The sequence below is a fragment of the Colossoma macropomum genome, unplaced genomic scaffold (genome assembly GCF_904425465.1).
Source record: "Colossoma macropomum unplaced genomic scaffold, Colossoma_macropomum, whole genome shotgun sequence".
Taxonomy (NCBI): Eukaryota; Metazoa; Chordata; class Actinopteri; order Characiformes; family Serrasalmidae; genus Colossoma; species Colossoma macropomum.
Window position 1 is genome coordinate 7340898 of NW_023494802.1, and position 13236 is coordinate 7354133.

Genomic DNA, 13236 nt, shown 5'->3' on the forward strand with positions numbered 1-13236 from the left:
TGAAGACATCATAGAAAGCTATCACACAAAATTGTTATTAATACACTGCCTGAGGCCTGAGACATCGTTTTTACAATATTTTTGAGATAAGCCTTTTCATGGGTAGAGGTACATGTAGGATGCGATTAAATAAAACAGTCCCCAAAGGAAATGGTTTTTTTTCCAGATTTACAACAATTACACCATCATCAAAATTACACATAAAAACTCCTATGTAGGTTCACTGCTGGTTTTGGATAGTAAATAAGATGGCTATATTTGTGCTATAAACATTGTTGATCCTGGATCCTATCGCTGCCACTGTGTAGAAATTTACATTTTTCTTACCTTTTCACATCAAACCACTTTGAATGACTTGATTTACATCTCAACAATTGAGTTTTGCAAAAATTCTGAAAAACTGGTGGAACTGCCCTTTTAACAATCATCACAGGGCATCTGCCTGTCCTGCTTTTGTGCAAGAACCAAAGTAATTTTTTTACCAATTGCCTGCAGGATGAATTCCGCATTAAAAAAAACAACAACAACAAAAAAAAGCAGTATAATGAAATAATACTGTCTGGTATACTCTAGCATTGAAAAGCTGATTGAACTTTGCCTGGAAAAGTGAATTAATCAAGCAGGCTTCCACTTTCTTCTCTGCAGATTAGCCTGGCATTACCCCAACCAGGAGTTGTTCTCCATTCATTTTTAAGTTCAACCAATAAATTACACTGACGTCTCTGACTGAAATACTGAAATAACAGCCTTTGCAAAACTTATATAACCAAATGCTACAATAAGTAACTCAGCCGTTTAACCAATTTCTAAGTATTTTATTAAATCTCAGTTGCTCCAGGTGAGTTTCTGTGGCCGTTTTGATGAATTAAGGCTAGGTTATGCACCAATGATATCAGTTTCGCATCAGTATTGGCAGAGATTTGCTTTAAAAAATAATATTAGCATTGAACAGACGGAGATTTAACTAATATTTCAAACTGATATTTGATGACGTTTTAACTGTACTCCAGAAGAACAAAATGTTTAGGTGGCACTGTGCTAAAATATCTGGATTTTAGTCCTCTTGCTGCATTTGTAACCTGGTTCAAAATAATCATATACTTTTCAATAAGGTTAATCCAGGTAGATCCTTATTTCTACATGGTTTTGTAGTGGCACTGACAGATTTGTATATGAAAAATATTGGATATCTGAATCTGCCCTCAATTCCCATAATTGGTGCATTGCTAATTAAGGCATTTGCATGATACACTTAATCATTTTAGTAAAAAAAAAAGAAGCAGCTCAATCTTTACCCATCACACATTAAGGATCTGCACTGTAACAAAATTAGAATTGTCTTGTAATTGCAATGTCTAGCAATTAAAGAGGGCGCAGTACCACTTTTTCTTTGAGTGCTGTCTCTAAAAGTAGGCCATCCTGTTCAAAGGACTCAAACACTACTATATCACAGGGTTTTTAACGGGATTGAATCAGATTCATTCTTGTTTGCTCTCCAATATCCGAGCCAGATGGTATAGAAACAGTGCAGTCCCTAGCAGCAATATATATAATATCTCAATATAATATTCAGCCTGAACATTTAAACTACTCTACACTTCTGGGCAAAAAATGGGCCAAGTCCAAAATGTAATTGTTTTTACTGGTGTTTTGGCCTGGTCAGAGTCCACATTTAAACCCTATAGAGAATACTGGGTTACACATTAAACACAAACTAGCTCATCAATGTTTTTTAACTGTTTAAAGCCACCAATGCTAAGTGTAAAAATACTGACTTCTTTCTGTCAAAGGTTATTTTCACATTTATAAACAAGACTTCAACATTTGAAGAAATCAAAAAAGCTCTCCCATTTTAAGTTACTTTATTTATTTGTTTAATAATTTGTTGTTAAGCCCATTTTCTTGCCCAGGAGTGTATAATGCTAACACAATCTGATGGTGGAGAAATGCCAGAATTAATCTGTGGAGTGAAATTTAGTGAAATTCTGAGAGAGATTCAGGATGGTTTGCATGAGGCTAGATTGAACTATGGAACAGGAAAACAACAGAAATCAACGCATGTTTGAGTTGAGCCGTCACGCTCCAATTGACGAGGGAAGGTAGGGAAGAGGACTGAGGCTCTAGGAGTTCAAGCCAATAGGCAAAAAGCACTGTGGAGAGGAAGACAAAACAGAAAAGCAAGTAAGCTAAATTGCAATTTGATCTATTCCCATGTGAGGTGGACAATAAAAAGAGGGTAACTCACAGTGGAATCCTGAAAGAGGAGACTGGAGGCCACAGGGTTGCTACAGCGGGGCTGTGCTGGCCATGCTTGCTGGCAGGAAGTGTACGTAGCACATTCTTCATCCAGAAACATTTCTTCCAGGGGCGGCAGACGCCGTCTTAGAGCACACACTGCTGAGCTGAGACCAGATGCTGCTGCCAAGTCCATAGACATGCATATGCACACATACACAAACAAAAACACATCAGTGAACACTGTTAAACAATACGTCAGACTCAACTTGCTCACTATAACAGGATGCATAGCACTGCAAATTAAGAAGTGAAACTGGCTGATGCAGACTGCCAGCCTGAATGCAGGAAATAATAAACTAGTCAAGAAATATTTTCTGCTTAAACAAGAATTAGACCGAAAATTTCATAAAAACATCCGCATTATTAAACTGTTAAGTACAAAGTCATTCAGAGTGGTTTGATGTGAAATATGTCGTTCACAGCAGTGGTAGGAACCAGATATATGGAGCATCTTTAAGATGCTTTACATAAAGTTATTACATAAAATGGTTACAAATATGCTCCCTGATGCCATAGCTCTGAAACAAGGCCTTTGTCAATAATATATAGTTTTAAAATCCATTTATGGTGGTGATGTATAGGCAGTACTATTTAATACAATTTTACTATGATTAACACTACATACAACAACTTAGAGGACATTCACTCGTTGTTTTGGATGGTAAAAAAATGGTTCCATAGGTTCTATCACCACCACTTTAAATAGGAGTCATTATGTGCGTCTACATTGTACCATTTCACATCAAACTACTCTGAATTAATTTAAATCTCAACAACTGAATTATGACAAAAAATTTGGAAAAAAACAAAACGGTGGAATTAAAAAAAAATAAGCTGAAACAGACTTGTTGGTACACAACCACATCAGCACACGATCTAAGACAAAAATCTTAACCAAACGCTGAAACATACATATTAAACACCAGAACATGCATACTGAACACATATTAACCCCTTAACATTCACATTCATATTCAGACTTCTATTACTCATTCCTATATATAACTTAATGATAACTGTTCATTTTACATTTTTTCCATGTAGTTACTGAATAATAAGTCTTAATATGTGGACATCCAGGAATGTTAAGGGGTTAAAGTGAAATAAACTGAGATGTATCACACTGAATGAGTGTGCAGAGCTCTGATCAATTTACCTTTTGTCTTACAAAGTGCGCTGGGGGTAACTTGTTTACTGTCTGAATTTAGTGCACTCTGTGATCCACTGGACCGGGCTGACTGTGCAGGAGCTGTGCTCTGAACTTCAGTGCTAGTTGCACAGGGCTGAAGCTGCCCTGCAGGCTCAGGAGTCTGTGCATTACCATGAGTCGGGCCCGGCCCGAACAGCCGCAGACCAGATGAGAGAACAATGACCGACTGCCTGTGCGTTGACTGGATAAAGGGCTGAGCTACTGGGATACTGTTCTCTTTCTGTAAAAGGCAGCTGTTTGTTGTTGTGCTCCCTTCATGCTTCAAGTGAGGTTCAACCTATGAGAAACAAAAATACTATAAAATATATGGCAGATTAAGCAAATCAGGTAGATCACAAAGCAACACAAAATGTATCTTACAGTTTGGTGATGTTCCAGTGATGGACCCGTATCTCGTCCTTCCTCCATCTGCTCATTCTCCTCCTGCTCTGGTTCCTCTTGAAATAGCCTCTGAACCACATCCTCCTGCCACAGATTCACATTTCCACATTAAAACTTGTTCATGCCCATTTACTTCCTTAATAGTGTAAATTAAGTTCAAAGGTTTCAAACTCTGATCACCTCTACTTCCTGAGGGGTAGAGCTGTCTGTGCTGGCCGCTGGGGTTTTACTCAACCCAGGAGAGGCACTGAAGACGGGAGTCTTTGGTGCACAGATAAGCCTCCTCTGAAAAACACACCCACACATACATGCGTATTTCAAGTGTAGACAAGGAGCCAAAAAATGAGGCTTTAAAATGGCTGCTACTACTGTTTTCAGCAATGCAATGTACTTTTGTCTGGTTTTATAGATAACAGCAGAATCTTATAAAAAAAATAATAATAAATTGCCAAGCTATGGCTTCAAAGTCTTGTACACACGGATGTGAAATATAAATGAACAAAACAGCAGAGCACTAACCAGAGACTGTGACTGGCCGCAGGGAACTCGTTGTTGTGTCCATTTTGTGTTGGGAGTTCGGCTGGCACCTGCAGGTGGAACAAATGGAGAAATTAAACAACGAACAAAAAAAAAAATTAATACAACAAAATCTTAGGCATATATTAAAGATATGTCAATACTGGTAATTTCACACTTCAACAGCTAAAGTGCACCAAATCACACATGTGGTAGGCCTGTTACAATTGTTACATAACCACCTAATTAATTATTTGCGAGGATCACAATTCCTTAAGCTGACTGCAATCATTTTCCAATGTTGTTAAATTTTAGAATCATATGCTGCATCAAACAAAAAGTGAATTGGGTTTGCTTGGTTGAGGAAAGAAAGAAGGGGTAGGTTATGACAAAAAAATGCTTTAACTCCTAACTTGGTGCTCCAATATGTTTACAGAGGTCAATGGTGCATAATATTTGTTTATTTGTTAGCTATGATTAGTCAATTTGGCCACTTTAGGTTTGTACTTTGACAGCTGCATACAATGAACAAGAAAAGACAAAACGTTCATTTGTATGGCAATTAATAAACTGTTGTATGACAATATTTAAAAATGTTACTTTATATCTACTTCTTTACAATTGGCTTGTCAATTTGAGTTTTTTTTTTTTAATCAGGTTGCTGATGCTTGGCGAAAAATATGTTCCATGATCCCAGGGGCCAAATTCAAACATATAACTTCACTATACTTTTATTGCTTATCTGCTGCTGTTATCAGCAGCTTGTGCTGCAGGAACGATGAGTGTAAAGAGTCAAACCTTAAAACAGGCAGGTTATGTGGACTATGCAGTGCTGACATGATGCTAGAAGAAAAGGAAAGCATGCTCAGGTGGTGAACCTTCTCAGACCATTGTAAAAATGGCTTTCAACCAGCAGGAAACTGAACTAGGGTTCACTTGAAAGCGAATTGAGACCCGTGAATTTTGCTGGACCAGGGCTCAGTTGTTTGGTGCAGACCCAAGAACAGGTGGGGTGTTTATACTATTGCAATTGTTACATAATTGCCTAATCACAATTTTTTGAGAGGACTGCAATTACTTAAGCTGACACTTTTAACTGATTTTCCAAAGTTGTTAGATTTCAGAATCACATTATGCTGCATCAAACAAAAAGTGAATTGGGTTTGCTTGGTTGAGGAAAGAAAGAAGGGGTAGGTTAAGGTACGTGTGAAAGCGCCCTTAATCTACACCCTTAATCCCTTTCGTTTTGCACCGGAGCTCTGTTTTCATGTGTTCTTCTGCTCTGTTGGCATGAAAACATGCAACCACACTGGCCTTTTCTGGATAAGACTGGACACCCTGCCTTATGATAGGACGTTGTTATCTCCTTATCACTATTAGGTAAACCTAAAAAAAAAAGCTAAGCCATTCAGCTGGACACAAAAGTAGAAACCATGTTCAGATGTTCAGGATATAGCGAGAGCAAATCTCAGAGTGACACTGTACCCCAACTTCTCTCCACTGATATTCTATTCAACTCCTGAACTAATCCCTGATATTCTCTAAACATCAGTGCCTGGTTGCACACAAACACCTGAAGTTTTCCCCTTAAGGATGAACCTTAAGGGTAGGATTTCCCTTACCAAAGGGAATTTGTTAAAGGTGTTGCATAAAACCCCTCAGACATTTCTTTAGCTAAGGGAAAACACAGAGGTTTACTATAGTCACTGAGGTTTTAACTACTGTAGTAAAAGTCAATTGTACCCATGGCAGCGTTCTCTCATTAAAGGAACTTAATATTAGCAACTAAACTAGACAAATACTGGCAGTGACTCTTTTAAAATCAGTTCTCAAATCATAACTACTGATTACTTCTGCTGGAATATCTCCCACTTTTAGCGAAAACTCCACTGAAAACGTGTCACGAACATGATTAATATTCTTGATGCAAATGTATTGACTCCCTTAAACATCCTAAGGGAAATGACAGTTAAGGAACTTTATGCAGCGCTTGAGGGATTATTGAAGGGAAAGTCAATCGTTAAGGAAAAATGTATGATGAAGGTGAATGATGAGTTCACTTTAGGAAAACATTAAGTAATACCCTAAGGGTTTTTTCATGCAACACACTTAACCTTAGAAAATACATAAGGGTAATCTTAAGGGAAAGCTCAGCTTAAGGTGTTTTATGCAACCGGGCACATGGCCTTGTAACAACATTGAACTGTTGTTTAAATAGTGCAGTTTGAAAATGGGCTGCAGGCTTTGATGAATTAAGCTGAGCACCTTTGGGCAAGACAGAAAAAGACTCACCAGTGTGTTCTGCCCCTGTTACAGGACCTTCTGCCCGAGTCTTCTTAATTGGTACTCTTTGAGCCTACAATAGAAAAACATTATTTGTTCAAAACAATTTTGTCTCATTAGTTTTGTATTGGAACAACAAGGGTAATACAGCCATGGAGGCTTACATTAGGACAAATAGACTTGTGTATGTGGTTTCTGTCACTGTATGGCATACCGTTATATATAAAAAGACAACAGTGTGTTGCTTAGCTAAAAACAGTGGCAACCACTTTGAACTTTAATTTTGTCCATATATTTGTTTATTGTATAACTACATTAGCCTTGTAGCCCCAGTGCAAAGCTAAATGAGCAAATTTCAGACATAAAACAGGTCTTGGCTGTTTTGACTGACTTCAGATTGGCATAAGATGAAAATTGTTCACCTTCAATTTTTTTTTTGCCAAATTCTTTTAAAGAGATGACATACTTGATATGAGAGTTGTATCATATAGTCATATAGTCAAATGATCGAGGTGTTAATTGGAATGAATCCACAAGCAAACCCACAGAGTAAATGGAAGTTCCTCTTCCTGAGGGGCAGGTAGACATTCTGGGTGTCCCTCCAGCAGGACCCCCTGCTTTGATACCCTCATTAAGCAGAATACTACGAAGGGCTGAAGGGTCAGGGGAAAATGGCACAGCACTCCCTAGAACAAAGTACATATTTTAGATGTAAGCAGTAACATACTGATGGGTTTCAATCTAGTAGATCAGCCTACTGTGGCAAGAAAAGAAACTGAAAGCTCAATGAAATAAATCCTACCGGTGCGTCCTGGCACTACTGTAGCAACTTCTGTCTGCGGCTTCTTAACAGGCACTCGCTGAGCCTTTCAGAAACATACCACTCCATGAAAAAAAATTCCCCTCCAAATCTCACCATTCAAAAAACTTTTAAAGCTGTAACTTCAATCAGATCATTTTAATTAAACTCACAGAGAAAATGGAAGTTTCTCTCCCTGAGGGGCAGGTAGACACACGAGGCGTTGCTCCACTAAGACCACCCACCTTCACTCCCTCTTTTTGAAGAATACTACGGAGGGCTGATGGGTCAGGGGAAAATGGCACAGCACTCCCTACAACAGACACACTATATCAGTGTTGTGTATTCATAGAAATTACATTAATATTACTTATATTATACTATTCTTTTCCTTTTTGTTTCAAGATCACTTTCTGTTGCTAACTGATCATTTGTCCATGCTGTGACATGAATCAAAGATCAATCATTGATCAAAACAGTAGGAATGTGGGAAGAAGGAATTATAGATGATAGAACTAATACATACCAGTAGGTTCTGGCTCTGCTGTAGTAGCTTTTGTTTGGGGCTTCTTAACAGGTACTCGTTGAGCCTTTCAGAAACAAACCACTCCATGAAAGAAAATTCTTTTAAATATTTAAAAAATTCTATACTTAAAAGGGCCCATATCATATTTACCATACCAATTTTTCTTTTTCTATTTTTTAATTAACAATATTTTATTTGTGATGCAAAAAGTACCATCCACTACTCAGTCCGTATATAAAAATAAAGTAAAGACAGCCTGTTTAGAATTTGCCTTTTGTGATCTCCAATGCATTGAAGACCCTGTCATACATGGATCTTGGGGAAAAAATGAAGTACAAGGAAAACGTAGATATGGGACCTTTAAAAAAATCATTAAAAAATATTAAACGCTGTAAACTGGAATCAGATACTTTTAAGTGAACTTACAGAGTAAATGGAGGTCCCTCTCCCTAATGGGTGGGCAGATGCTTGGGGTGTTGCTCCAACAGGACCACTCACTTTAACTCCCTCATTTAGCAAAATACTACGAAGTGCTGACGGGTCAGGGGAAAATGCTACAGCACTCCCTAGAACATGTTAGTATATGTTACATCAGTGTTCAGTGTTTATAGAATGAAATGCTAAGCTACAGAATGTCTTGCTAATATTACTATTACAATTACTGTCCTTACAAATATTACCTAGATTTTTAATAAACCATTTAATATCCTACATTTTAAAAATATTGCATAAGAACATCTGCTTTTAAGGAATTACTTTCATGTAGTAGGACTCTACTTACCTGTTGTATTTGTACAACTAGCAGCCAGAAGCGTCTGAATACATCCTTTAGTTGTTGGATGGCGAACTGCTTGGTCATCAACCTCAGCAGTTCTTAAAGAGTTAGTTTGATCCTTGGTAAGTTCTGAATGTGCAAGTGTGATGCTGCCCAGTTGTCTGCTTAAGTCTCTTTGAATAGAGGAGCCTATTTCATTAGAGAAGTCACTGACTACCTGTGACTCAGACTTTGTGTGACCCTCTAGACTTAAAGGCTTAGTTTTAGTATTGTTTATGTGGTCCACATGTGCACTCCTTAGAGCAGTATTATGAGTAGGAGTTCTGTTTTTTGTTCTTTGTTGAGAGGTGCTCAGTGTCTTGGATGGTGTCTGTCGACTATGATGAGTCAAGGGCATTCTAGACCCCTCACTTTCAGAAGCAGCTTCAGCGATCTTCTGGCTGTGGGTCCGAGACTGGGACAAACTGAAAGGAACAGGCTTGGTACATGTTTTCCTCTTCTGAGCCTTGCCCTGAAGTGAGCATAAAGAAAATTGACCTGATTAAGGGGGTTTTCAGACTTTTTCCATTTTTCAGACAAAGACTCCATGGACATTCTGTGGACAGAATGCCCCCAGACTCCAACTCCTAAAACATTATGTAAATGTAAAGCTGTTGTAAAATATCTGTCATTATCTAGTTAGAATAAGGAGGTAATTTAGCATTAAAGCATTACCACAGTCAAAACTTACAGGCCATAAAAAAAAATTAAAGGCTATCAAACTTTCTAAGCTCAAAAACTCGGGAGTGAACTTTTGTTTTGGATGCACTTAACCGTGTAATGATTTCAGTATAGATCAACAATCGAATCTAAGTGCACAGAAATTTAAAGCCATACTCTCAGTACGCCCTCTGCTGCCAATCTCTCATTCAAAATTTTTCAATGCAAACCGCTGCCAGTGACCAACCAAGGCATCTGGGTGCATCCTATCAGAGTAACATGGGCAGAAAAGGAGAGGGGCTTATACATTTTAGTGGTTGTGATTTTTGGGGTTTATTTTGTTAAAGGACAGCAAAGCAAGTGTTGAAAAAGTTTAAGAACTCAACCGAACCAAACAAGTCTCTGTAGTGTACACAAAGCACATTTTCAGGCACTGCTTATTTCTGGTGTATCAAAAAAAGGTATTGTGTTAACACTAACATTTGTTACACCACTGTATCATACTGAATAGCATTTTGTGTACTGTTACACCCCTAGATGTCATGTGGTGGAAGTGATCCCTACCCAGTCCATAGGTATCCCTTCTCAGTCCATGGGTAATAAATAATAATAAATCATCATCATCATCATCATCATCATCATCATTTTAAAGCTGCTGACTATATGTCACAGACCCCACTTTGAGAACAATGGCCTTATAGGGGTCCAAAACTTTTGTCATCGTTACTGATCTCTGTGAACTGTCATGGAAAACCAGTCATGAAAATTTTATTGAATGACCACAATTCTTTTGCACAGCTGGAACAATTCACTTGATCATGCTCCAAAGTATTTCAAGTGCCCAATTCGGATAACCGACAGCTTATATCTTATTCATTAATAGAAAAAGAGAGATGGTTGTTGATGTTCATCTGTATTTGCTGCTTTAACAGAACTGCCCACAACAGGTCCATATAGAGGTTCTTTGTTGTGAGGCGGGCATAAATAAAATGATGAACCTACCAGCAGAGGCCTCTCTTCCCATTTCTTATACCCTGGAGTTTGAGAAACTTCTGTAAGAACTGGCTGCAGGGATTTTGCAAGGACAGGAAGCCTGCTGACAGTCTTCAGTTTATTTACTCCTTTTGTGGGCTTAGTAGCTTCATTTGGGTCCTGATTCTCAGATCCTGTTTTGGACGACTGGGCAGTGTGGGGTTTGGTCCTCAGCTTCTCAGAAATTTTATTTACTTCTTGATGTCTCAGAAACCTGTTGGATTGAGAGAGAGTGTGACTATTAACATGAGGATCAACCACTTTATACGTCTGGAAATCATATACCAAACTTTAGCAAGTCTCAATCCTTTACGTGAAAACTAAAATATGAGCAAAGCACTATTATCTTTTAACAGTCCATTTACCCTGTATGTTCTTTCTGGTTTTGGTTCTGAGGACCCAGAGGAGCTGTTGAGGATGCCATGGCTTTCAAACGTCTGTTAAAAAAGAAAGATCATGAATGTTCACTGTAATGACTCGTTTCAGATGAGAAAAGGGTAATGAACGACGCTGAAGTTGGTTTTGTCAGCTTTCTATTCAAACGTTCCATTCCACCTTAAATGGTGCATCAGTTACTCGCCGGCACCTGACTGTTTAAGGTGGAAAAGACATTTGAATAAGAGGCTAATTTCAGTTTCGTGGTTAACACAACGTCTTATAGTACATACACAAAAAAATTAGCAAAAACAGTCAGCAAACTACACAAATTATACAGAAGTTACAGGAATGCTGCACAATTTAAGGTGGACCGGGAAATTCGAATAAGAAGCTGATTTCAGCTTCGTTAAACTAACGTGGTTTGACCACAAACCCGTAATGTTATATCTCGCTATACAGATGAAGTCCGAAGTTTTTAAATTCACATATACTCACTAAATATTGTGTAAAACTCCTCCAGTATTCCCGTCTGTTTGAACCAAACCGCACAAAACTTTTATTTTAACCCACCACTCTCGCTTGTTGATTTCCGGGGTATACAACAATTTGTAAAAAGCTCCTTTCTCCATTGGCTAACGCGCTCATTCCGTCAACCAATCGTTGAGCTCTATCAGAATTACTATGGAAACCATGATGCGGCTTTAAACCACGTGACCACGCTCATTTTCTTGGGTCATAACCGCTGCATCGTGTTTACAGGCGTCTGTGCAGTACTCTTAAAGGGCAATTTCACCGATTTTCAAATTTTGTGCGTAGTTGACATAAGAAAAAAAGGCGTTCGGATCAGATTAATTGCAGAGGAACTTACTGACTCTTACTGATCAATTTGTTTTGGTAATTGAGGGTTGTGACGTATGCAAATGTAGCCATTTTATTTACAATCCAAAACAACCTAAACTTCTTTTCGGTGTTTTTAAAAAGTTAATGGTGGTGAAATAGTGGTAAGTTAAAACAAAAAAAAAATCGTTGGGTACTATTTTGCCTTACCATGTCCTGCATGTGTCTCTCAGGATTTTTAAACATATGTTTCCAAATGAAAACTTCAGAAGAAGTGCAAAAGTACAATGTCAAAAAGTAAGTTAAGTGTGTCATAGAACTGCAGTAATCCTACATCCAGTACCTAACAGCAGAGGAAATCAAATTTGTGAGTCTCTATTTTTTTGCTCCAAAATTAAATGCTACAGTAAGATGTGATGATCTCACAGTAGGCCCAATGCTATCACCATGGGTGGAAAAAGTACAGAGAAATTGTACTTAATAGAAATTTGTACTTTGTCAAAATCTCACTCAATTCAAAAAAAGTGAAAGTGTAGAGCCAAAAATATACATGTAAAAGTCAGAAGCGTATACATTTACACATACTCAAGTATATAAAAGTAAAAAGCACGTTTCAACAGATAAATTGGTGTGTGATGTGCTGACTAATTGGTAGAACTAGTCCCCACAAAAAGACAAGTTAGCATATTTATGGGCAGTAAAAACAGTAAATTCAAATGTGCAGAAACCTTGCTCGCCTTTGAAATTTGTCACATGTACTTTGAAGGTCAAAGTAAAAATGTGAGGAGTGAAAGTCTGTATTTTTTTCTTGGAAATGTAATTAAGGAAAAACCTCAGTTGCTTCCAAATTTAAAAAAAAGGAAGTCTAAACCAACTGAGGCATACACTGTTTAACCGGGTTATACAGGGTATCCCAAAAAAATTGACAATTTCGTAGTCTAATAACATAGCATATTCTCCCTCAAATGATCTCAAATTTTAACAAAATGTGTAAAAACTAACCATGTTTAATTTTTAATGTTTTTTTTTTCAGGTTGAAGAATGGCGTTCACTAGAAATGAAAAGGCATTTTGTGTGTTAGAATATGCTCGAACACAGTCAAAGAAGAGTGTGCAGCATGCATTTTCGAGAAAATTCAATAAAAATGCACCAACTGGAAAGCAGATTTGGACTTGGCACAAAAAATTCAAAGAGGAAGGCTGTCTGTGCAGGGCAAAGGGATCTGGACGACCACCAGTATCGGAAGACATTACATTTGTGAAGCTTTGTGAAATCAGTTATAAAATCTACATCCCCCTGAATTTCTTGTTCAAACTTTGATAAATAAATCTTGTATTGTTCAACATGAAGCCTATTTAATTTCGTTTGCCAGGACATGTAGTTACTCAAATATTCACATCTCAAATGATGTCAATTTTTTTGGGACACCCTGTATACTATGGCTTTAATCTGGCAATAACACACACATAGCCAATCAATCAAAAACTGAAGCATTGAATTGA

At 37.8% G+C, this 13236-nt stretch overlaps 1 protein-coding gene across 2 annotated transcripts; it reads right to left on the bottom strand.

Moving 5' to 3' along the window:
• Positions 1-1011: 1011 nt before the first annotated feature.
• Positions 1012-11492, bottom strand: LOC118822957 (trophinin associated protein). 2 transcript variants are annotated; one of them, XM_036592287.1, is made up of 16 exons: positions 11393-11492; positions 10885-10956; positions 10490-10733; positions 8795-9299; positions 8440-8579; positions 8014-8077; positions 7661-7800; positions 7491-7554; positions 7235-7374; positions 6698-6761; positions 4409-4476; positions 4070-4174; positions 3869-3973; positions 3455-3785; positions 2246-2415; positions 1012-2150 (listed from the first exon to the last, which is right to left on the bottom strand). In XM_036592287.1, the coding sequence occupies exons 2-16, from the start codon at positions 10941-10943 to the stop codon at positions 2121-2123; spliced, it is 2229 nt and encodes a 742-aa protein (XP_036448180.1). In that variant the 5' UTR covers positions 10944-10956; positions 11393-11492; the 3' UTR covers positions 1012-2120. The 2 variants fall into 2 exon arrangements, with proteins under 2 accessions (XP_036448180.1, XP_036448179.1); XM_036592286.1 differs by having other exon boundaries at positions 2246-2418.
• Positions 11493-13236: the final 1744 nt, after the last annotated feature.

Bases quoted from the DNA above. Each gene is read 5' to 3' on its own strand.
- LOC118822957 (XM_036592286.1), bottom strand. From the start codon at position 10,943: ATGGCATCCTCAACAGCTCCTCTGGGTCCTCAGAACCAAAACCAGAAA. The intron at 10,734-10,884 runs GTAAATGGACTG...TCAATCCAACAG, and splicing joins AACCAGAAAGAACATACAGG to GTTTCTGAGACATCAAGAAG. The intron at 7,555-7,660 runs GTGAGTTTAATT...TGTTTCTGAAAG, and splicing joins GAGAAACTTCCATTTTCTCT to GCTCAGCGAGTGCCTGTTAA.